A 25703-nucleotide genomic window follows, 5' to 3' on the forward strand; every position below is an offset into this window, starting at 1 on the left:
GACATGAGTTTAGCCAGAACTAGACACAGGCTTAATATTCGTGTATTTATTCTCAGAACATACAAACTCATCTTTTCAGAGAATAGAAAACAGAAATTTCACTCTGACTTCAAGATGGACTCAGCCAGCTCACCCTGTCCCCAAATATACTAAAAAAATTCCCTGGGTGAGATATGCCTAGAGTGCACAGCACCCCCTGGCACGGGGGCTGTGCACACACAGCTCTAAACAAGGCTCTCAACTTGTTTTATAATCCAAAAGGGCAAACAGCTGTCAAAAAGACAGTAGGAGTCCAAGGTCCATAATTCTCAGCGCCAGCTCCCCTGGGTCATCCAGGGCAATGATGGCGCTGCGGCAGCTTACGCAGTCAAGTCTGTGCCCAAGAAATCCCAGCCTGGCAGCCAGGTTTTTGTTCAGTCTGGGAGGCAATGCCAATTGGCTGCCCCCGTAACTGGCAAGAGCCAATGGCCCAATGCAATCCCAAAGCCTGCCAGAGGGGCGGGGCGGGGCCAGCATCTATGGTAATCTGTTCTCTCTGCCTCCTCCAGCAGCAGCGTCCTCTCCTTTCACAGCCCCGGGCTCAGGCCTTCAGACCTAAGGGTCTGGGCCAGAGGGAGTCTGACTGCTTCCCAAGCCCCCAGAAGTCTGAGGAGCTGGAAAGAGACATGAGGGTCCTGAAGAACAGGCTCCAGAGCATGGCCCTGAACCCTGGGAAGAGAACTGGGTCAGGCAAAGATGGTCTCTTCCCGACGCTTCTTCGTAAGGATGGTGCCTGGCTTGTGCTGGGCATCCGGGTGGTTGGCCAGCTCTGGGGGGCAGGAGGACACCGGGCTCTCCAGGATGGCTTGCTTCAGCTCGTAGAACACGGCAGAGTCCTCCTTGGTGAGGAAGGTGATGGCCACACCGCTCTTGCCTGCTCGTCCCGTGCGGCCAATGCGGTGGATATAGTCTGGGGAGGGGGAGGGGTGTCACTTGGGGCGCCAGGCCGGTCGCCCCAGTGAGTAGTGGCTGAAGCCTCCACGTCTAAAGGCACCGTCCTCCCCACCATCCTCCCCACCACAGCTCCAAGAGCAGTAAATACGGCAGAGCCCACAGGGCTCTCCCCGCCGGCACTGCCAAGGGTGGTCAGCCGATCACACCCAGAGCGAGCAGCCCAGCTCCGTCCCTCTCCACACCCTGGAGGCAGAGTGCTGCCCCGGGTGCTGGGACGCACCCCCAGGTGAGATAAAGGGCGGGAGCGCTGCTCACTGGGACCAGCAACCCTAGGCTCGGAGCTGTGAGTGGGCAGCTAGGTCCTCCTGGTGCAGCGCCCCAGCCTCTAGGAGAGAGAGGCAAGGAGCCTCCCTCGGCCTGGACTGAAGCTGCCTTCCCCTGCACTCACCTTCAATGTTTTTGGCCATATCGTAGTTGACAACCATAGACACGTCTTGGATGTCGATACCACGACCCGCCACGTCTGTAGCCACCAAGATATCCTTGGCCCCAGCCTTGAGGTTGGAGAGGGCAAACTCTCGCTGCTCCTGGCCTTTTCCACCATGCAGCGTACAAGCATTGTACTGTTGGAAGAATGGGGAGGTGAAGAAAGAGCAATGGGCTCGTGGAAGGACACAGCAGAGGGAGCAGGACAGGGAGGGCGATGCACAGAGCAGCAGGGGAGAAGGCGAGGGGGAGGAGGGAGGAGAGGACGGATGAGCTGAAGAAAGGGATGGGAGAGACGGGAGGGGGGTGGGGATGGGAGGGGTGGACAGACACGGCAAGGTCAAAGGTCAAAGCCGTCAGGGGTGAGATGCAGAGCCGGACAGGTGAGAAGTAACGTGACAGAGCATGAGGGTGAGCGATGAGGGTGGAAAGCAGGGACCAAGAACTTGAAGGAGTTTAAGCGCTGAGTGGAGAGGACACCCCCCGCCCCAGCAACACCAGCGTCAGGAGTACAGGACACTGATGACTGCCACCCCCTCCTGGCCACACCATCCCCTCCCCCAAACATCCATAAACACACTCTGCCACATGCCTCAGACCCTGCCCGGAGATATGGCTCAAAACCTCTCCCTGGCCCAGCCCACTGGGAAGGAGGCCCAAGGCAGGTGTGACCCACCAACCACCCTTCTCCCTTGTTCAATACTGGAGAGGTTCAAGAACGGGGTGGGGGGGGGGCACTGAGAGCAGGAGCCCAGGGGCCCGTCTAGTTCCAGAAGGCAGCACCCAAGAGACCAGGCTTCACCCTCCCCTGCCAGACACACCCCCATCTTCTCCAGGGATTTGGCCAAAACATCACAGCCTTTCTTCTGGTTGACAAAAATGATGATGGGTGGATCAAAGCCTTGCTCCAAGATTGCCAGCAGCTTTTTCCTGGGGAGAAGAGGAAGAGAAAACTGAGAAGCATGCTAGCTTCCACTCCAAGTGAAATGCCCAACCCATGGCATTCTGAACAAGAAAACAGAAGCTTGTTCACATGGCAGATCAGTCGCTATCCTGCCACCGCTCACACCACACAAGCCCCTGCTCCACCGCGGGCCCCGGCTCAGGTGTTTGCATACCTCTTTTCTGACTCTGACATGAGGAAGACCTTCTGTTCCACTCGTTCGTGGGGCTTGCCTGCAGAGCCAATGTACACCACAGCAGGTCGCCGAAGGTAGCTCCGAGCCAGACGCTCCACCGCTGGGGGCATGGTGGCCGTGAACATGACTGTCTGTGAAAAAAGCAAGTTCAGCCCTGGGCCCAGGCAGACACATCACATGTGCTACCACCAGAACAGGCAGCGCAGCCCGAGCTAAACGATCGGAATGAGCCGTGTGTGGGTTCCGACAGGAAGCGATGCCGCAGGCAACTGTCCTGGGCTTCCCACGTCTTTCCTCAGGGCCTGTTTGGCCGCTTTACACCCTATGAGGACAGGATGGGCTGAGAGCATGTGCCAGTACTCGAGTGGGTGGTGGCATGACTCCTTGGGATCCACCCCTCCTCCAGGGCTAAGGGGCTGCACCGCTAGGACTGTGAGGACTGTACCGAGCCACCCTCACCATTCTGGAAACATGTACTCTGGGCCCGCCCTTGGGCGAGACGCGCCCTGGAGCACGTCTGGCAACTTGCCCAACTTTCCCCAGCTCAGGGGAACAGCCTTACTTGGCGGTACTTATGTTTTCCAGACTCGAAGTTGGCCAACATCTTCTCAGGGTCCTCGGCCTCGTCCGTGTCCGGCTTCTGGTTGCTGACGGGCATGTGCTCCAGGATCTTCTGGACGTCTGGCTCAAAGCCCATGTCGATCATCCTGTCCGCCTCATCCAGAACCACATAGGTACAGCGGCTCAGCACCAGGTAGCGGTTCTCCAGCACATCAATCAGACGTCCTGGGGTAGCAATCACTATCTGGGGGGGTACAGTGGAATCACGTGCGGCCCCAGCGGGTACCCCTTTCTTCTCCCTCCTGTGAACTATCCACCCGCTTGTGCACAAGATCCCCAACGCTGAGGACCTTGGACCCCCACCTCCAGTTATGTTTGACAGCGACCGTTCCTTGAACTGGCATGAAATCACTTGTTGCTACCTTGGAGTTTTTCAGGAGTGAACAGGGTCTCAGTAAGGCCCAGGGGTCAGACAGGAGAGGCAAAATCAATAGGAACTTTCTCAGATGGAAGAGACTAAGAGATACTGTGGAGGGGGCTGAATACAGGGATTACACTAGGAAGCCTGCAGGAGATCCAATTCCTACAGCAGACTTCTTGTAAAACGCCCTCCTCCCCTACTCGAAGAAGAAAGCAACACACGAAACCCAGGACGTGGTTCGGGCAGAGTACATCATGGGCCCAGCCTTCACATATGAATCTCAGCTCTGCACACCGCCAGCTGTGACTTTGGGCCAGTTATTAACCTGAGCCTCAGCTTCATCTGCAAAATGGAGATACCATTATCTATTCTCATACAGTGATTGTGGGAATTAATGCCTAAGTCCTCCATAAATAACAGCACACATTTATAAACCAGCCCTTTCCTTCATTGTTGTACATCTACGGCAGAAATAGAAAGAGTCCCAAAAGAGAGAGCTTTCCCAAATGGCCAGCTGGCTGCTGGCTAGGTGAACAAACCTCACAACCCATGCGCAGCCTGAAGCCCTGGTCTTCTCTGGAGATGCCACCAATGACAGCCACAGTGCGGATGCCTAGCGGCTTCCCAAACTTGATGGTCTCTTCCTCAATCTGCTGAGCCAGCTCACGAGTGGGGGCCAGGATGATGGCATAAGGGCCCTGGTCTGACTCTTCGATCCTGTGGTAAATGGGGCATCCCGCAGTTTCATGAGCTTTGGTTCTCATCCAACCACAAACAGGAGCAAGACAAAATCACTCTTAAGGGCAGCTGAGGGAATGGGGAGGGTGGTGGGAAAAAAATGCAACAATTGCCCTTAAAAATTAGACACCAGGGAGTTCCTGCTGTGGCACAGTGGGTTAAGAATCCCACTGCAGGGAGTCCCTGCTGCAGCTCAGCAGTAGCAAACCCAACTAGTATCCATGATGACATGGGTTTGATCCCTGGCCTCACTCGGTGGGTTAAGGATCCGGCGTTGCTGTGAGCTGTGGTGCAAGCTGCAGATATGGTATTGCTGTGGCTGGCAGCTAGAGCTCTGATTCGACCCCTAGCCTGGGAATTTCCATATGCCATACAGCCCTAAAAAGACAAAAAAAAAAAAAAAAGAATCCAACTGCAGTGGCTTGGGTTGCTGCAGAGGTGCTGGTTGGATCCCCAGCCAGGCACAGTGGATTACAGATCCAGCATCGCCACAGCTGTGGCACAGGCTGCAGCTGCAGCCCAGATGCAATCCCTGGCTTGGGAGCTCATGTATGCCATGGGTGCGGCCATAAAAAATAAACACATAAAAAAATTAGACTCTAGGATATCCGACCTCTCCTGGGAGTGGTCCCTGCAGGCAATAAAATTATACACTTCTTTGACAACATGATTATTCCCGGATATCTGATCCAGACTAAAGAAGACTTAAAAAGAAACCAAACTCATTTGCCACTTTCACCATTCCTACCCGGTCAAACTCAGTCAAACCCAGTCTAACCGGTGTCGGATGAGCTCACCTGTCAATTTTGGGGAGGGTGGTAATCCAGACCAGCAACGGGATGAGGAATGCTGCTGTCTTGCCGCTGCCGGTCTCAGCCACTCCAATGATGTCACGATTCTGTAGCCCAATGGGGATTGCCTGGCGCTGGATAGGTGTTGGTTCCTGCAGTGACCCAGAGAGTAACAGGTACCAGCTGAATTATATTACCTGGGCTACTGCTGACAGAGTGGGCAGCCAGGCTAGCACAATGGGAGGACAGTTCACAGGAATGGGGTCCAAGAAGAAACACAATCAACAAACAATACCCCTAGCAGAAAGCAAGAGACGGCATCACCTTGGTGCCCACTGGCACCACGGGTGTTCTGGGCCAATCTGCTCCTTCGTACCTTGTAGCCACACTTATCGATGACCTCCAAGATGTGTGGGGGCAGAGAAGAGTCTTTCCAGGATCGGATGGGATTGGGGATCTTGCCACCTTTGGTGGTGATGCTGTAGTCCTCACGGAAGATCCGCCAGTCCCTGTCTGTCATCTCATCCAACTTCTTCTGGGACCAATGCCGGTCATCCCAGCGTTGCTTGGCTTCCTTCTTACGAAGTTTGCGGAGTCTTGCCCTGGAGCAGGACATGGGGAGTTGGTGGGGTCTGATCCTCCACCTCCTTCTCGCAGACTCAGCTCTGCCCATCCACCCCAGCCCTGACCACTCACTCCTCCTGCTCCTTTTCTTCCAGGGTCCGCCTCTTCTCCATTAGGTCTCCATAGAAGCGCGACTGCTCTCGTTTCTGCTGCTTTAGGTCAATGCCTGCAATGAAGCCTCGCCCCAACAACTGCACCTGGTGCCGTTCTTTGTACCTGGGTTGAGATGGAGGAAGAGGGAAGGGGCTGCTGAGCACAAGGATGGGAAGGCAGACTACCAACATGGACCAGTCCCCCTTCCAGCCGGGTCTTTCCTTGCCCAGAGGGCTGGCTAACTACGAGTTTACCTATGTCCCCATCCCAATATATCTTACTTCTACCTCTGCAGTCACTAGTTCTCTAACTGCCTAGTTTAAAAGACCAGGTACTGAGGCCCGAAGCCACTCACAGTGGGTTGTAGTCGATGGACGTGTCCTCAGAGGCGTCCCACTCAAAGACAAACTTGCGGTCGTTGAGATGCCTTGTCCGGCGCCGCTTCTTGATGCCACCTAGGTAACGCTCCTGCCCAGGGACAGAACACAAAGCCCATCAAGCAGGAGGCCCAGATCTCACAGGCAGAGATCAGAACGGGCAATCTTCACTTGTGGTGGAGGGGGCAGGGAAGACAGAACCGAGGCCTGCACCTTAATGGCATGCAGCTCCTTGCTCTTATCCTTCTCCTCCCGGATCTTCTGCCGCCCCTCCTCGTCCTCATTTCCATTGGTCTCTCGCTCCATCCTCTCCCGCCGTTCCCTCCGTTCCCGTTCCTGAGGGTCTTCTGCAGACCAAAGAAAGCAAAGCTGCGGAGCTCAGGAGAAGAGAAAAGAGTGGAAGTCACGGAGAAGATCCAGACAATACATATCAAGTGGGTAAAAAAAGGGGGGGGGGGTTAAGATACAGGGAAAATGGAGACATTTCTCTCAAAAACTTGCCCCAGCCTTCCCTCTTCTAAACTCAGGGCTGACAAGGTTCTAGCTCTCCTGGGTGACACCAGAATCCCATCCCACCCTTTCCTACCCCATCCAGGGGTACAGAGCAAGAAGACGAACCTAACATTTTCCTGCCCAAGTCTTGGAACTGTTTCCTTTTCTTCCTCTCTTCTTCAAGCATCCTCTGCCGCTCTTCCACCTCCTGTTGCCGTCGCTTTAGGGCCTCAGCCTCTCGTTCTGCTTTGGAGAGGAACTTGGGCTACAGAATAGAATATGACTGTAAACAAAGGATCTGGGAACAGAATATAATCATATCACTGATGGCAAAATGGCAGGAGGCCCAAAAATATCTGCCCAGGCATTAAACCTGTTAAGGAAAACAGAAATAGACCTAGGCCCCTGTTATGGGCTAACCTGTGTCCACCCCCCCGCCCAATTCAGATGTTGAAGCCTTAACCCCTAGTACCACAGAAGGTGACTGTATTTGGAGACAGAGCCTTTAAGGAGATTAAGGTAAAATGAGGCTCCAAGAGTGGGCCTAAACAATCTGGCTGTGTCCTATTAAGAAGAGAAAGTCTGGCCAGCAGAGGCAGCAGAGGCATGCACACCCAGAGGAAGATCATGGGAGAATGGAAAGGATATCCACCAACAAGCCAAGGAGAGAAGCCTCAGAAGAAACAGTCCCATCTGATCTCCGGCTTCTAGCCCCCAGAACCGATAAAATAAAGTTCCACTGTTTAAGTCACGCAGCCTGTGGTGTTCTGTTACAGCAGCCAACTAATACAGACCCTCAAGCTCTTACCTTAGCCTCAGCCTCTTCCTCAGCCTTTTTCTTGGCCAAGAGTTCCTCCAGGGATAATGGCTGTGCCTGAAGAAAAAACACAGGACTTCAGTCCAGAGGCTCTCTTCCTTTGAAGAACAACAAACCGGCCTTGAACTGAAGAGGAAGATGAGGGGAAAAAAATCCTTCCTCTTCTTACCTTAGGCTTCTTATCGCCATGTTCATCCTCTTCATCCTTCTTGAGGTCTCTGTCTTTCCGAGACTTAAAATCTTTTCCTCGGCCAGGAGATAAGCTTTAAAGCAAAGGAACAGGAAAGGTCCATGTCACTATCACTCTTATTCCGGCCTCTGGATGAGGTTCAGACTGTGCCCCCAAAACGGGATAAAAGTTTTGCCACAACTTAACAAGAATGGTTCACAGTCATCCAACAAGTCTGAAGCTCTGTTTGCAGGCCTGGTCCCTCTGCCTCCTCTGAAACCTAATGACGGCCTTGTCTTGGCCCCATTCTACCTGGATCTCCTTTTCTGAGACTAATTTCTGAGAAGTGGGTCTTCACTACTGATAGCAAAAATATTTCCTCCAAATATTACTCAGCCATAGAAAAAGAATGAAATACTGCCATTTGTAGCAACATGAATAGACCTAGAGATTATCATAGGTGATATCATAGGTGCCTACGATTATCATAGGTGACTTCTGGGTGAAGTTAGGCAAAGACAAATATTACATGCTATCACTTATATGTGGAATCTAAAAATAATACAAATGAATTACTTACAAAACAGAAACAGACTCACAGACATAGAAAACAAACTTATGGTTGCCAGGGGGGAAGGGAGGGTGGGAGGGATAAATTAAGAATATGGGACTAACAGATACACACCACTGTATATAAAACAAACAGCAAGGATTTACTGTGGAGCGCAGGCAACTATATTCAATATCTTTTAATAACCTTACGATGGAAAAGAATTGGAAAAAAAATTAGGAGTTCCTGCTGTGGCACAAGGGGATCAGCAGTGTCTCTGCAGCACTTCAGAGACCAGAATGCAGGTTCAATCCCCTGCTCGGCATAGTGGGTTAAAGGATCCAGTGTTGCCGCAACTGTGGCTTGGATCTGATCCCTGGCTGGGAACTCCATGTATCGCAGGGCAGTCAAAAAAAAAAAAAAAGTTTTTTTCCTCCAAACAGCATATGCATGTCAGAAAAAATAAAAAATCTTGCATTACTTTATAATACACGATGAATGCAGCCGACGGGGCCACCCACATACACCCTTCGCAGACAATGCTACGTATGTCCTCTCCTCAGTTCCTCTTCCTACCAGGCCCACTAAGCTTTCCCCCACACCTGCTATAAGCTGAATCTACAAGGGCTATCAAACTTCCACTGAGTTTGCTATGAGAATTCTATCCTTTGTCCTGAATTCTAACCTATACATTCAGGGTCTAATAAAACTCTGTGCAGCAAGTTTCCAGAACAAAGAGACCAAGACACAGCTGCATTATGCTATCCTAATAAATATATGTTGTACATTCTGGATAGAAAACTGAATGGTCTGATGGAGCTAAAGGAATGTTCTGTTGGCTGGTAACCTTTTCAAATTAATTTCTAAATTCTAAGAGCCAGCTGATTCTCAAGAGGAGGTGACTTCACTAACTGGTGACACCTTCTAAAGATGTGTGCTTTCTATAAAAGATAGCTCTGCAGTAACTACCAATAGGATTTGCTATGGAAAATTTACTTTCCCACGAAGCTGAGCCAGCTGAGATGCAAAGAGGAAGAGACGACAGCGTTGCCCTAAAGCCCACTCCCACTCCCTCAGGTACCTGGATCGCTTGCGGTCCTTGTCCCGTCTGTGTCCATCCTTATCCCGATCTCGGTCCTTCTTATTCCGATCTCGATCCTTATCTCGCTCTCGTTCTTTGTGCCTGCGGTCTCTGAAGACAGCACATTTAAGAAATCATGGGATGCTTCACTGCAGCCCTAAGGAGGTTTTCAGGCTCTTTTCTCCCCAGAGTAATATTTTACAAATTGGAAAATGTCTTTCCCAAGAAGATATGAGGGAATTTGAAGAATTTCTTCGAGCTCAGAGTTGCTCTGCTAAGTATTAACAGCAATGACAGGTCACTAAGTGAACAGGTGAACTACCTTCCCCAATCAGCTGGATCTCTATTTTACAAGTTTCCTCTTAACTTTTTTTTTTTTTTTTTTTGATTTTTAGGGCCACACCCTCACCCAGGCTAGGGGTTGAATCAGAGCTACAGCTGCTGGCCACAGCAAAGCAGGATCCCAGCCATCTCTGTGACCTACACCAGAGCTCATAGCAACACCAGACCCCAGACCCCCTGAGCGAGGCCAGGGATGGAAGCTGCATCCTCATGGTTAGTAGTAGGATTCCGTTTCCACTCTGTCAATGGGAACTCCTCCCTCTTAAATTTAAGAGTTACTGGGTCACTCCGAGTACAGAAACGTATGAAAGACTACTGTCCTAAAAGTGGAGGCATCAGAGGAACCAAGAAAGAAGTTTGAAATGTCCACTCCTTTGCAGGGTAACAAACACAAAGCTCCTTTACCTTTCCGTAGACTTGGACCGGGACCGGGAACGAGAGCGGCTGCCTCCTCGCCGCCTATCCCTTGACCGATGCCGTTTCCTATCTTTAGATGGGGAAGACTTCCGGTCCCGGTCTCTATCCCGTTCTCGGTCAGGAGTCCGAGATCGCTTCCTTTCATCCTTGGAAGGTGAGGCATCACGGTCCTTCTTATCAGCCAGCTCTCCTGCCATCTATCATGGGTAAAAGCGGTATTTATTATGTATGAGGTACTGCTCTAAACTTTTTACATATAATTTACTTAATCTCAAACCCTCTGAGGTAGATATATTGGTATGCCTGCTTTGTAAATGAAGAAACTGAAGCTCAGATATATAAACGAATTTGCCTAAGGACACATGGGCGTTAAATGTAAGAGTTTCAGGCAGTCTGGCTCCACACCGCTTCTTCTTCTTCTTTTTTTTAAAGTATTTTCTTTCTTTTCTTTAATTTTTTTTTTTTTTTTTTTTTTTTTTTGCTTTTTGGGGCCACACCTGCAGCATACTGTGGTTCCTAGGCTAGGGCTCAAATCGGAGATATAGCTGCCGGCCTACACCACAGCCACTGCCAACTCGGAATCTCAGCCACATCTGCAACCTACACCACAGCTCATGGCAACAATGGATCCTAAACCCACTGAGCGAGGCCAGGGATCGAACCCATATCCTCATAGATACTAGCTGGATTCATTTCTGCTGCACCACAATGGGAACTCTACTTTCCTTCAATTTTATTTTTTATTTATTTATTTTTTTTGGCTGCATTCCCAGGTCAAGGATTGAACCTGAACCACAGTAGTGACAAGGCCAAACCCCCAACCACTAAGCCATCAGGGAACTCCTAGAGGCCCATTCTTATTTATTAATATTAGACTGTCTCTCTGGAATTCCTTTTTGTATATATTTATTTTCTAAAAGTATACAATGACTATACCTTATTTTTATAATTACACAGCAAGAATATTAAAAGAAATGCTAGTGAATGAATAGTGTGCTATCTATCTCTAGAAACATCCTGCATTGCTTATCTTGGGGGTCTATTAGGTCTGCCTGCTCACCAAGATCAGTCAATACATACACATCTAAGGGAGATAAGTTTTCTTGAACCAATAAAGAACACTCAAAAGAAAAAATAAAACTTAAAATCTGAGGAGTTTCCATTGTGGTGCAGTGGGTTAAAAAGCCAACTAGTGGGAGTTCCCGTTGTGGCGCAGTGGTTAACGAATCCGACTAGGAACCATGAGGTTGCGGGTTCGGTCCCTGCCCTTGCCCAGTGGGTTAACGATCCGGCGTTGCCGTGAGCTGTGGTGTAGGTTGCAGACGCGGCTCGGATCCCGCGTTGCTGTGGCTCTGGCGTAGGCCAGTGGCTACACCTCCGATTCGACCCCTAGCCTGGGAACCTCCATATGCCGCGGGAGCGGCCCAAGAAATAGCAAAAAAAGACCAAAAAAAAACAAAAACAAAAAACAAAACAAAAGAGCCAACTAGTGTCCATGAGGATTCAGGTTCAATCCCTGGCCTTGCTCGGTGGGTTAAGGATCTGGTGTTGCCAAAAGTTTCCCTGAAGGTTGCAGATGCTGCTCAGATTTGGTATTGCTGTGGCTGTGGTGTAGGCCAGTGACTGCGGCTCCAATTCAACCCCTAGCCCGGGAAATTACATAAGCCAAGGGTGTGGCCCTAAAAAGAAAAAAAAAAAGCTCGAGTTTGAGATTTGGGATTATAATCAGCACCTCAAGGAAAACCTAAATTCAAATAGAGAAATTCATAGTGGCATTGGTGGTACAGCGGTGAGCATAGCTGTTTTCCAAATAGAGAAATTCACTTCTATTCAGATTAAAAGAAATGTTCTCCTAGTTACGCAAAGGCAAAAACTTGGTGGAGGGTACACAGGACCTCCATGCACTTTGGTTATGCAACTTCCTGTGAACCTGTAATTATTTTAGAATTAAAAATGAAGGAAGGAAGGAGGAAAGGAGGACGAAGTGTTTCAAAAACTAGAGGTCAGAGTTCCCGTTGTAGCTCAGTGGGTTAAGAACCCACTAGTATCCAAAAAACTATAGGTCACAGATGTTCTGACTGACGTTCCCTATTCAGATTTATAAAGCCTCGATCATGATCCAGACTCATGAAAAGTTTGAGCAAGAATTAATTCTGTCCCCTTCCTGCCTGGGGGACAGTGAACACTGTTTGCCATACGGTCAACTACAAAATCTACTTCAGCCAGGTGCTAAAATGACAGCAAATCTCAATCTATCTCAATTCCACTATCACCACCACCACCACCATCACCCATAAACCTCAGGATATATTTCAAAACTTAATATATTTCTAGAAACATACAGCCCACCAAATCTGAATCAAAAAGAAATAGATAACTTGAATAGACCAATCACCAGAAGTGAAACAGAATCTGTAATTAAAAAAAAAACAAAAAACAAAAACGGAGTTCCCATTGTGGCGCGGCAGAAATGAATCTGCCTAGGAACCATGAGGTTGCAGGTTTGATCCCTGGCCTCACTCAGTGGGTTAAGGATCTGGCAATGCCGTGAACTATGGTGTAGGTGGCAGACACAGCTCGGATCCCACGTTGCTGTGGCTGTGGTGTAGGCCAGCGGCTATAGCGCCAATTCAACCCCTAGCCTGGGAACCTCCATATGCCACAGGTTCGGCCCTAAAAAGAAAACAAAATTTTTTTTTTTTAATTTTTAAAAACTCCCCACAAACAAAAGTCCAAGGCCAGATGGCTTCACAGGTGAATTCTACTTCTAACAAACACACAAAGAAGAACTTATACTGATCCTTCTCAAACTCTTCCAAAAGCTTGAAGAAGAAGAAACTCCCAGAGACATGCTATGAAGCCACCATCACCCTCATACCAAAAATAGACAAAGACACTACCAAAAAAGAAAATTACAGGCCAATATCTTTGATGAACACAGATGCAAAAATTATCAACAAAATATTAACAAACTGAATCAAACAACATATGAAAAAGATCATGTACAGGAGTTCCCACTGTGGCTCAATGGGACTGGCAGTGTCTTGGAGCGCTGGGATGCAGGTTTAGTCCTCAGTCCAACAAAGTGGGTTAAGGATCTGGCGTTGCCGCAGTTGCAGCTTAGGTCGCAACAGCAGCTAGGATCTGATCCCTGGCCCAGGAACTCCATTGCTGCCAGGCAGCCCCCCCAAAAAAGCTCATATACCACAACCAAGTTGGATCCATCCCAAGGTCACAAGGATGGTTCGTTCAACATACACAAATTAACCAATGTGATACACCACATCAACAAAAGACAAGACAACCACATGATCACCTCAACAGATGAAGGAAAAGCATTCAATAAAATTCAACATCCATTCATGACAAAAACTCTTACCAAAATGCGTACAGAGGAAACATATCTCAACATAATAAAAGCTATTTACAATAAACCCACAGCCAATATAATACTCAGTGCTGAAAAGCTGAAAGGAAAGCCTTCCCACTAAAATCTGGAACAAGACAAGGATACCCATTCTCACCACTTCACTTCAATATAGTACTGAAAGCAAGCAATCAGACAAGAAAAAAAAAAAGCTATTCAAATTGGTAAGGAAGAGGTAAAACTGTCATTATATGTAGATGATATGACACCATACTTAGAAAATCCTGAAGACTCCACTCAAAAACTACTAGAACTGATAAATGATTTCAGCAGGATACAAGATTAACATAGAGAAATAAGTTGCATTTCTTTACACTAACAATGAAATATCAGGAGTTCCCGTTGTGGCTCAGCAGAAATGAATCTGACTAGTAACCATGAAGATGCAGGTTCAATTCCTGGCCTCACTCAGTGAGTTAAGAATTTGACACTGCCTCGAGCTGTGGTGTAGGTCACAGACTCAGCTTGGCTCCTGAGTTGCTGTGGTTGTGGCTGTGGCCGCCAGCCGCAACTCCAATTAGACCCCTACCCTGGGAACTTCCATATGTCGTAGGTGCGGGAAGAGGAGTTACCGTCATGGCTCAGTGGTTAATGAAACCGACTAGGAACCATGAGGTTGCAGATTCGATCCCTGGCCTTGCTCAGTGGGTTAAGGATCTGGCGTTGCCCTGAGCTGTGGTGTGGGTCACAGACGTGGCTCGGATCCTGCGTTCCTGTGGCTCTGGCGTAGGCCGGTGGCTACAGCTCCGATTCGACCCCTAGCCTGGGAACCTCCATATGCTGCAGGAGCGGCCCTAGAAAAGGCGAAAAGACCAAAAAAAAAAAAAAAAAAGCCAGAAAGAAAAAAAAAGAATACGTGTATCTTTAAACCCACCTTATTTTTTGTTTTTGCTTTTCAAGGCTGCATCTGCATCAAATTTCCCAGGTGAGGGGTCGAATCAGAGTTGCAGCTGCAACTGCAGCTGCCAGCCTATGCCACAGCCACAACAACGTGACATCCAAGCTGCATCTGTGACCTATACCATGGCTCACAGCAATGTCAGATCCTTAACCCACTGAGCAAGGCCAGAGATTAAACCCATATCCTCATGGGTACTAGTTAAGGTTCATAACCCACTGAGCCACAAAGGGAACTCCCTCCCACCTTATTATTTTATTAGGACATAATATACTGTATTTTTATGTAAAGGGATTTGGAGAAGAACAGTTCTGGATACAAATACTGGCCTCACTTAATAACCACATGATTTTCAACCATTTACTTTCTATCCCAGTTTTTATAGCAAAAATTGCTAAGGTTATTAAATAAAATTTGTTCCGAATGTAGTACACTGATTAGAACAAAATTGTTTTCATTAATCTATTAAATTGTAAGTGCCACTGACATGATTTTAATTATTATTCTTTATGATTAAACTTTACAACTTACTTAAAAAAAAAACCCACACATTTAAAATCATGCCAATAACAAAAACAAAAAACCCACAAAATTTAGGAATCAACCTCACCAAGGAGGTAAAAGGCTTATATGTGCTGAGAACTACAAAACATTAATAAAGGGAACTGAAGATGATGCAAAGAAATGAAAAGCCAGCCCATTCTCTTGGGCTAGAAGAATTAACATTGTTAAAATGGCCATACTACTCAAAGCAATCTAGAGATTTAATGCAATCCTTATCAAATTACCCATGAGATTTTTCACAGAACTGGAACAAATAATCCTAAAATTTATAAGGAACCATAAAAGACCTAGAATCGCCAAAGCAAACCTTAGGAAAAATAACAAAGCAGGAGGCATAACCCTCCTAGACTTCAGATTTACTACAAAGCTATAGTAATCACGCATTGCTGTGGCTCTGGAGTAGGCTGGTAGCTACAGCTCCAATTCGACCCCTAGCCTGGGAACCTCCATATGCCACAGGAGCGGCCCTAGAAAAGGCAAAAAAGACCCAAAACACAAACAAACAAACAAAAAGCTACAGTAATCAAAACAGTATAGTACTGGCACAAAACAGACATATATGGATCAATGCAACAGAATAGAGAGCCCAGAAATAAACACACACACCCACCTATGGACAATTTATCTTCAACAAAGGAGGCAAGAATATACAATGGGGAAAAGACAGTCTCTTCAGCAAGTGGTGATGGGAAAGTTGGACAGCCGCAGGTAAATCAATGAAGTCAGAATATACCCTCACACAATACACAAAAATAACCTCAAAATGGCTTAAAGACTTAATTATAAGACATAACACCATAAAACTCCTAGAAGAGAACATAGGCAAAACATGCTCTGACATAAATCATACCAATGTTTTCTTAGGTCAGTCTCCCAAGGCCACAGAAATAAAAGCAAAAATAAACAAATGAGACCTAATCAAACCTACAAGCTTTTGCACAGCAAAGGAAACCATAAACAAAATGAAGACAGGAGTTCCCATTGTGGCGCAGCAGAAATGAATCTGACTAGGAACCATGAGGTTGTGGATTTGATCCCTGGCCTCACTCAGTGGGTTAAGGATCCAGTGTTGCTGTGAGCTGTGGCGTAGGTCGCAGACCTGGCTCGGATTTGGCATTGTTGTGGCTCTGGCATAGGCCAGCAGCAACAGTTCCAACAGTTCCAGTTAGACCCCTATCCTAGGAACCTCCATATGCCTCAGGTGCAGCCCTATAAGGACAAAAGACCAGGAGGAAATATTTGCAAATAATGCAACCGACAAGGGCTTAATTTCCAAAATATACAAACGGCTCACACAACTCAATAACAAAAAAACAAAGAACCCAATTGAAAAATGGGCAGAAGACCTAAACAGACATTTCGCCAAAGAAGACATACAGATGGCCAATAAGCACATGAAAAAATGCTCATTATTGCTAATTATTAGAGAAATGCAAATCAAAACTACAATGATGGTCAGAATGGGAGCCAAAAGTTCAATCCCTGGCCTCTTCTCTCAGTGGGTTAATGGTCCAGCACTGCTGTGAGCTATGGTGTAGGTCGAAGACGTGGCTCGGATCTGGCATTGCTGTGGCATAGGCCAGCAGCTACAGCTCCAATTCAACCCCTAGCCTGGGAACCAGCATATGCCACAGGTGGGGCCCTAAAAAGACAAAAACAAAAAGATGTGGTGTACCTCCATGTACACATACACAAAGGAATATTATTCAGCCATAAAAAAGAATGAAAAAATGCCATTTGCACAACATGGACAGACCTAGAGATTATCATACTAAGTGAAGGCAGAAAGAGAAAGACAAATACCATATGATACATATCACTTACAGGTAGAATCTAAAATTCATGGAGTTCCTGCTGCGGTGCAGTGGATTAGGAAACCAACTGCAGTGGCTCAGGTCACTGCAGGAGTACAGCTTCTATCCCCTGCCCAGCACAGTGAGTTGAAGGATCCGACGCTCCAACTTTGGTGTAGGTAATAGCAGCTGTGGCTCAGATTTAATCCCTGGCCCAGGAACTTCTGTATGCCATGGGTGTGGCCATAAAATTAAAAAAATAATAAAGTAAGGAGTTCCTGTTGTGGCTCAGTGGAAGCGAACCTGACTAGTATCCATAAGGACACACGTTCAATCCCTGGCCTCACTCTGTGGGTTAAGGATCCAGCACTGCCATGAGCTGTGGTGTAGGTTGCAGATGAGGCTGAGATCCCATGTTGCTGTGGCTATGGCACAGGCCAGGAGCCACAGCTCAGATTCGACCCCTAGCCTGTGAACTTCTATATGCTGGTGTGGCCCTAAAAAGTAATAATAATAATAATAAAATAAAATAAAATTCAACACAAATGAACCCATCCGCAAAATAAAAACAGAGGCTCAGATAGAGAGAACAGACTTGTAGCTGCCAAGAGGAAAGGGAGGGAGTTCCCGTCATGGCTCAGTGGTTAACGAATCCGACTAGGAACCATGAGGTTGTGGGTTTGATCCCTGGCCTTGCTCAGTGGGTTAAGGATCCAGTGTTGCCATGAGGTGTGGTGTAGGTTGCAGATGCAGCTTGGATCTGGCATTGCTGTGGCTCTGGCGTAGGCCAGCAGCTACAGCTCTGATTAGACCCCTAGCCTGGGAGCCTCCATATGCCGTGGGTACAGCCCTGGAAAAAGACAAAAAGACCAAAAAAAAAAAGAGGAAAGGGAGCAGCGGGAGTGATGGATTGGGAGTTTGAGATTAGCAGATGCATGAATAAATAAATGAATAAACAAAAATTCCTACTATATATTCCGGTAATAAACCATAATGGAAAAGAACATGAAAAAGAATATAAATATATATGTATAACTGAGTCATTTTGCAGTATAGCAGAAATTAACACATTGTAAGTCAACTATATTTCAATAAAATTATTTTTAATGTTTTTCTTTTTTTTTTTTTAGGACTGCAGGTGTGGCATATGGAAAACCCCAGGCTAGGGATCGAATGGAAGCTGCAGCTACCAGCCTGCACCACAGCCACAGCAACTTGAGATCAGAATCACATCTGTGACCTACAGCAATGCTGGATACCAAACCTACAGAGCGAGGTCAGGGATTGAACCTGCATCCTCAAGGATACTAGGCGGGTTCATTTCCATTGAGCCGCAAAGGGAACTCCTCAATAAAATTTTTTAAAAAACGAACTTATTTTATGTCCAAATGGTTCAGATGAAATATCAGTTCCCTAAACTTCAGCTTACAATTCCCATGTAATCCCTGCCATATATCTTTAAGAGGTAGAGTAGGTAAAGAAAAGAAAAATTAACAAGTAGCACTTTCAAAAGGTGGAGACAACTCATTTTACCCCAAAATTGCCTAAGGGGAGTTCCTGTTGTGGCTCAGTGGGTTAAGAACCCAACATTGTCTCTGTGAGGATGTGGGTTTGAGCGCTGGCTTTGTTCAGTGGGTTAAGGATCTGGCATTACTGCAAGCTGTGACACAGGTCGCAGATGTGGCTTGGATCCAGTGTTGCTGTGGCTGTGGCATAGGCCTGCAGCTGCAGCTCTGATTTGACTCCCGGCCTGGGAACTTCCATATGCTGCAGGTGTGGCTGTAAAAAGGAAAAAAAAAAAAAAGTAGACTTGTGCGGCTCAGGGGCAGTGAGGCAGTAACCTGGGGGAAGACCGATTCAAGATAAGTTCAGGGAGGTAGGCAGGAGTCAGATCCTGGAAGTGTGTTCTGGGCCAGAATAAGGGAACTTGGATTTTAATCTTACTGCAGTGGGAAACTTAGAAAGGTGTCAAACAGGAGGTGGTATGAACTTATTTTTCATTTTGATTACTTTGAGTACTTTCACCACTACTTTGGTGCCTTACGAGAAAATATACAGTAGAGAGGCATGCGAAGACACAGGACAACTGAGAATGCTATTATAGTAGTACAGACAGGAGATGACAGCAGCTTGTTCTAGGAAAGTGGCAATGGAAATGAAAAGAAGGAGACTGCTTCAGGGCATATTTTGAAGGCAGAGCTGACAGGACTTACTGATGAAGCGAGGACACAAAGAGAGCTCCTAAGTGTGTGGTTTGACCAACGTAAGTGGTTTGCGGTGCCATTAGTGACCAGAGCAGACTGGGGTGGGGGGAGATTTAGGAAGAAGTCAAAAGTTTCATTTTGACCATGTTGAGTGTAAGATGTCAGTAAGAAAACCAAGTGGAGATTCCAGGAAAGCAGGTGAAAATGCAGTTCTGGAACTCAGGAGGCAGTCTGGAGACAATGATTTGAGTTATCAATACATAGATGGCTTTTAAAACCATGGGACACTAAATAACATGACCTAAGTAAGCATTCTAGTTATAGAAGAGGACCCAGGATCAAGCTCTGGAACACTATAACATTTAGAGGTCAGGTATAGGAGGAGCCAGAGGAAAAAAACTGTTAAGAAACAACAACTAATAGGAGTTTCCGTCGTGGCGCAGTGGTTAACGAATCTGACTAGGAACCATAAGGTTGCGGGTTTGATTCCTGGCCTTGCCCAGTGGGTTAAGGATCCAGCGCTGCCGTGAGCTGTGATGTAGGTCACAGATGTGGCTCGGATCCCATGTTGCTGTGGCTGTGGTGTAGGTGGGCAGCTACAGCTCCGATTAGATCCCTAGCCTGGGAACCTCCATATGCTGCAGGAGCAGCCCTAGAAAAGGCAAAAAGACAAAAAAAAATAAGAATTAAAATTTAAAAAAATAGAAACAACAACTAATGAGAAAAAGAAAAAATAGTAAAGTATGTCGTCACAGAAGCCAAAAATCTGTTTCAATGAGGGAGTGGTTATCTGCATCAAGTGGCGAAAGATTAGGAGATAAAGGAGTGACCCTTGCATTTAGAAAAGCAGAGATGGTTGGTGACCTTTGACAAGAGCTGTTTCGGTGGCATGGAGGGAGCAGAAGCCTGAGTGGAGTGAGTTTAGAAGAGAGTTAGAAGTGAGAATAAGAAGACAAGAAATGCAGGCAAGTTTTATTATAGGTACCGCTAACTTCCAGATCTTTGAGTTCCTCTACTCTTGCAGGGCAGGGGCAGAGTCTTTTTTTCCCAGTCAATGAAGTGTGCACTTACCAAACATCCACTATATGCCAGGCACCGTGCTAGGCACTGTGTGAGTTACGAAAGGAAATCAGGAAGATCCTGTCCACGGGAAGCTTACAGAACAGAAGGGATGAGCCACATACCAAGATGAAGGCTCAGATGAATTATTACAGGAGTTCAAAGAAGTTTCCTTTCATTTGTAAGTGGGAAATTTGGAAAGACCTCTAGAGGAAGTGGCTCGAGCATTTAAATATAGGTAGAATTTGAAGATGTGTAATTGAAGGTGCCGGAAAGAAGCCCTTCCCGGCAAAAGAAATAACACAGGAGGCGCAGAGGCGGGAAAGCATGACTGGTTCTGGGAGAAAAGCCAGAGTTCCAGTTTGGCTGGAGCAAGGGCTACTCGAAACATGAAGGAATAAGGTCGGGCTGGGGGTACCACAGGGTTGTGCCCACCGGCAAAGGTCAGGGCATAACCACGTCCAGGAAGCTGCCCTGTGCCCCCAGGAATCAACACTCCCCCTGGGGCCCGCGCCCCTCCGCTCCCCCTCGGCAGAGCTTTCCAACCTCATGCCCTTTCCCTGAGGCGTTCTTCCCCGCCTCGCCCCGGAGGCAGGGGCCACTGCCGTGCCCTCACCCTCGCCCTCTGTGCAAGCTCGTGGGAATCGCTTCCACCGCCCGAGACTTACCACTCTTCAGTTCGAACCGCCCAACGCGGCCTCAACGTCGCCGAACAGCCGCCATCTTTCCCGTTTCCTGGTCGCCAGGCTGCTCGCCCGGCCGCGCGGCAAGCTGGGAAGACGAGTTCCTGGTGCTGGGGTGCGCCGGCTGATAACGAGGCCAGAGAACTACCAATCCCAGAGTGCACGGCGCGAGAGCCGGCCCTGGACCACCGGGGCCTCTGGGCAATGTGGTTCTCGAAACACTTGAGTCTGCGGGAGGAAGGGAGGAAGAGTTTTTCCTGGGTCGGCTCTCAGAAAAATGTTCTCTCCGTGGGCGCAGTCCTGTTAGAATAGGCTGGCTTTCCTAGCAGCTGCCTTTAAGGATTATCATGGCTTGTGGCTTACAACGGAGGAACTTAAGGCCTTCCTTAGATATCAATAGCACGTAATTGTAGTAGCAACTACAGTAACAACAACAAATACTGTTTGTGGGAAAGCATTTTTACCAAAAATCTGTGAGATAGGTGACTACCCCCATTTTACAGGTAGACAAACCAAAAGTTAAGTTACAGGAGCAGGCTACTCTTTCCAGGGAGGGAGGGACAGTTCATTGTGGAAGACTGTCCCAGGTGTAGGAGGACATTTTAGTGATCCTAGCCCCGTGCTAACGCCCTAGTTATTATGACAACTCGAAGTGAGCCCACACAAGGGGTTACAAAGACCGCCTGGAAGGATGGTAGCTCTGGGGCTGTGGCACCTGGTTTTCTCAACATTGCAGATAGGACCTGCCTTCCTCACTTTCTTGCTCTTTGGAATCTGGCCAGTTGTTGATCCTTAACCCACTGAGAGAGGCCAGGGATCCAACCCACATCCTCACAGACACTTTGGTTTTTAACCTGCCGCGCCACAATGGGAACTCCCGTAATTTTTCTTCTTTCTTCTTCCTCCTTCCCTATCTTCAGCCCTCCAATGAGGTGTTTTGAGGGTTTTTTTATTGTTTTTACCCCAAATTGTACTTTCACTTTGTTTCTCTGTAATCTTATGCTTCATAGTTCAGCCCCTTCTCCCCGCCAACAAAAACAAAAATCTTTCCAACTTCTAGAAAAGTTTAGATAGACACCAGGAAGTAACTAATGCTGCCTCCTTCCTTCCTTTTTCCCATCATTAGCTTTTTGGTTTCAATCCCACATGGCTCTAGGTCTTTTTTTGTGTATTTTTGTTATTGTTCTTTGTCTGCTTGTTTTGATTTTGGCCGCACTCAGGGCATGTGGAAGTTCCCAGGCCAGGGGTGGAACTAGCACCACAGCTGCAACCTGAGTCATAGCTGCAGTAACGCAGGATCTTCAATCTTCTCTGCCACAGGGGAACTTCTCACATCTAGTTTTTCTCTCCGAATATGTGTTCAGTTCCACTGAAGCAAAGCTTTGGGGTAGGCCCAAGTAATCCTCACACACAAGGTCCCAAAGTAATCCTGGGAGAGGCACGCTTCTGCTCTTAGAGCTCTGTAGCCTTAGAGCTGCTCACTTGCACCCCAGAGAGACAACTGAGGGAAAAGGTGTCTGAGATCTGCTAGGTGTAATTCACCCAGTGAACACTGGAGGGCTCTCCACCTACAGAATGGAACTAACAATCAGACCGAAGGTGTAGACTGGAATCTTTAAGCACTGCAACTCCTAGTTACTGAGACTCTCTTAAGTGCCCACCTCTGTGTTGGACGAATAACTTACATTATTCATTTTACTTCTTCTTATAAACAGTATGAGATGGGCTTTACCTCCCTTTTACCGATAAGCAGATTGTGACCCAGAAAGATTAATTACGCCTTCCAAAACCACATCGTTTAACAGAGCCAGAAGTTCCCTTGTGGTGCAGCAAGTTAAGGATCCCATGGATTAAGGATCTGGGGTTGTTACTGCAGCAGCTTGGGTGGCTGCTGTGGCTTGGGCTCAATCCCTGGCCTGGAAATTTCAACATACTGCCGGCGCAGCCAGAAAAAAAAAAAAAAAAAGGAGCCAGTGTTCAATTCCAGGTTCATTTAGCTTTACTTATTTTTTATTTTTTATTATTTTAGGGCTTCACCCATGGCATATGGAAGTTCCCAGGCTAGGGGTTGAATCGGAGCTACAGCTGCCGGCCTATGCCACAGCCACAGCAATGCTAGATCCGAGCTGCGTCTGTGACCCACACCACAGCTCACGGCAACACTGGATGGATCCTTAACCCACTGAGGGAGGTCAGGGATTGAACCCGCATCCTCATTGATACCAGTCGGATTTGTTTTTGCTACACCACGATGGGAAATCCCCATTTAGCTTTATTTTTTATGTTTTGGCCATGTCTGTGGCATGTGGAAGTTCCCTGGATTGAACTTGTGCCACAGCAGTGACCCAGGCCATAGCAGCCACCCAAATTTATTTATTTATTTTGATTTTTAGGGCCGCACCTGCGGCATATGGAAGTTCCCAGGCTAGGAGTCAATCGGAGCTGCAGTTGCCAGCCTACACCACAGCAACAGCAACGCGGGATCCGAGCTGCATCTGTGACCTACACCACAGCTCACAGCATTGCTGGCTCCTTAACCTACTGAGCGAGGCCAGGTATCAAATCTGTATCCTCATGGATACTAGTTGGGTTCATTTCTGCTGAGCCATCACAGGAACTCCTCCGTCATCTTTAAAGATGAGTAATTTGAGAGCCAGAAAGGCGATTAGGCTTGCCCAAGTTCATAGTGGCAAAACTTAGTGTCCCCTAGTACTTGAGCACATGTAAGACACACGTAAGATATTGAGCTTAAAGAATGCTTGCGTGGTTTGTCCTACCCTGCTAGTTCTTTCTAAAATATGCATCTCCAGAGAGGGAGACAGAGGGACTCTGACATTCTAGTAAGGACCACTGGTAGTCTAGGTCTCTCTCTCTTTTTTTTTTGGCTTTTTAGGGCCGCACTTGTGGGAGATGGTGGTTCCCACGGCTAGAGGTTGAATTGGAGCTGCAGCTGCCAACACAGCCACAGCCACAGCAATGCAGGATCTGAGCCATGTCTGCAACCTACAACATAGCTCACGGCAACGCTGGATCCTTCACCCACTGAGCGAGGCCAGGAATCAAACCTGCAACCTCATGGTTACTAGTTGGATTCGTTTCCACTGGGTCACCACGGGAACTCCTGGTAGTCTTATTTAAGTACAACATGACTAGCAGTAAGGAACCCAGGGAACTATAGTTAACATGGAGACTGGGTTTGAATCCTAACTCCACTACTTACCAGAGTAAGGTCTTATGCAAGTTATATGGCATCTCTCGCTTTTCTATTTCCTCCTTTATAAAATAGAATACCAGGAGCTCCTGTCATGGCGCAGCAGAAACGAATCCGACTAGGAACCATGAGGTTTTGGGGTCCATCCCTGACCTCGCTCAGTGGGTTAAGGATCTGGTGTTGCCGTGAGTTGTGGTGTATGTTGCAGATGCAGCTCGGATCTGGCGTTGCTGTGGCTCTGGCGTAGGCCGGCGCTACAGCTCCAGTTCAACCCCTATGGGATCCTCCATATGCCGCGGGTACAGCCGTGAAAAGGAAAAAAAATAAAAAAATAAAAAATAAAAATAAAAAATAAAATGAAATAGGATACTAATACCATTTATCTCACAGGATAGGATTGTGAGGCAGTGAAAAGTGCATGTTCTGGAGCCAGGTTGCCTGGATTTGTATCACTTTGTTACTACTGTCACTTTCTAGCTGTGTGACCTTAGGTACATCCATCTCTCTGAACTTCAGTTTCCTTGTCTGTAAAATGAGGTCATCACAGGGTCATCACAGGAATAGGTAACATGTAAAGAATTGATAAGCACCCCTGACCCGTAGTAGACATTTAATAAATGTTAGCTCTTTTCAAGATTAAATGTGATAATACAAATAAAGCACTCAGCTTGTCACTGAGCACAGAGTAAGTAAAGAACTCAATACACGGTAACTTTTTATCTCTAGCACACTGAAACTTGGGAACAAAAGAGCTTTAAGCTGGAGTTCCTGTTTTGGCTCAGTGGAAACGAATCTGACTAGTATCCATGAGGATGCAGGTTTGATCCCTGGCCTTGTTCAGTGGGTCAAGGATCTGGCATTGCTGTGGCTGTGGTGTAGGCCGGCAGCTACAGCTCTGATTTGACCCCTAGCCTGGGAATCTCCATATGCCGAGGGGAGTGGCCCTAAAAAGCAAAAAAAAAAAAAGAAAGAAAATAAAGAGCTATAAGCAGCTGAAGAGAAGGGGTGTTAAGGCCCCTGAGCTGCCGCCATAAGCAGCTGAAGAGAAGGGGTGTTAAGGCCCCTGAGCTGCCGCCATCCACAGGCCATGGAATTGGAAGGGCAACAGAGCGGTGGGCATCACCTCTCCTTGAACTCAGAGATCAAAACCCCTGCAGCATCCCAGTCTTGGCTTCTGTCTGTCCACCCTCTGCAGGGGTTGGGATCTCAGCGGCTTGGATCCCCTTCTGATGATCTCACTGAACCTTGTCTCTGTAGGTGTCTAGGGCAACAAGATTCTCAACCATGAGTGATTTTGCCCCACGGGACACTTAACAATATCTGGAGACATTTTTGGTTTTGACAACTCAGGGGTGCTACTCATACCTAGCACGCAGAGGCCAGGAAGGCTAAGCATCCTCGAGTGCACAAGACAACCTCACAACAAAGCATTATCTAATCCAAGATGTCATTTGGTCTGAGGTTGGGAAATCCTGCTCTAGTGCTAAAGAGATCTCATTTGCCTCAGCAGGACTGGGGCAGGGAAGGAGATGAGGTGGGAGGTGGGGGTCGGGGCAATGGCGGGGGAGGAGATCCTTGTTAGAGGTGCCAGGGAACGGGGCTGGCAGCCACTGTGCAACCCACAGAAAGGACCTCAGGACAGCTTTTCCTCATTATCAAAGACCAAAGGAGGAGGTTCCATTGTGGCGCAGCAGGTTAAGGCTCCAGCGCTGCTGCAGCCGTGGTGCGGGCCGCAACTGCAGTTTGCTCAGCCTGGGAGTTTCCACCTGCCAAGGGTGTGGCCAAAACAAAACACCCAAAGGAAACAAAGAAACTAAGAACACTGGAGCCAAC

At 47.6% G+C, this 25703-nt stretch overlaps 1 protein-coding gene across 1 annotated transcript; it reads right to left on the bottom strand.

Moving 5' to 3' along the window:
* Positions 1–31: 31 nt before the first annotated feature.
* On the bottom strand, positions 32–20746 carry DDX23 (DEAD-box helicase 23). Its single transcript, XM_047786500.1, has 17 exons — positions 20645–20746; positions 10020–10228; positions 9273–9383; positions 7642–7735; positions 7464–7529; positions 6782–6920; positions 6377–6510; positions 6142–6254; positions 5766–5909; positions 5446–5671; positions 5076–5221; positions 4080–4257; positions 3121–3363; positions 2538–2689; positions 2241–2349; positions 1382–1556; positions 32–949 (listed from the first exon to the last, which is right to left on the bottom strand). The coding sequence occupies exons 2-17, from the start codon at positions 10226–10228 to the stop codon at positions 726–728; spliced, it is 2463 nt and encodes an 820-aa protein (XP_047642456.1). The 5' UTR covers positions 20645–20746; the 3' UTR covers positions 32–725.
* Between the last annotated feature and the right edge of the window lie 4957 nt (positions 20747–25703).

This window comes from Phacochoerus africanus, chromosome 7 (genome assembly GCF_016906955.1).
Source record: "Phacochoerus africanus isolate WHEZ1 chromosome 7, ROS_Pafr_v1, whole genome shotgun sequence".
Taxonomy (NCBI): Eukaryota; Metazoa; Chordata; class Mammalia; order Artiodactyla; family Suidae; genus Phacochoerus; species Phacochoerus africanus.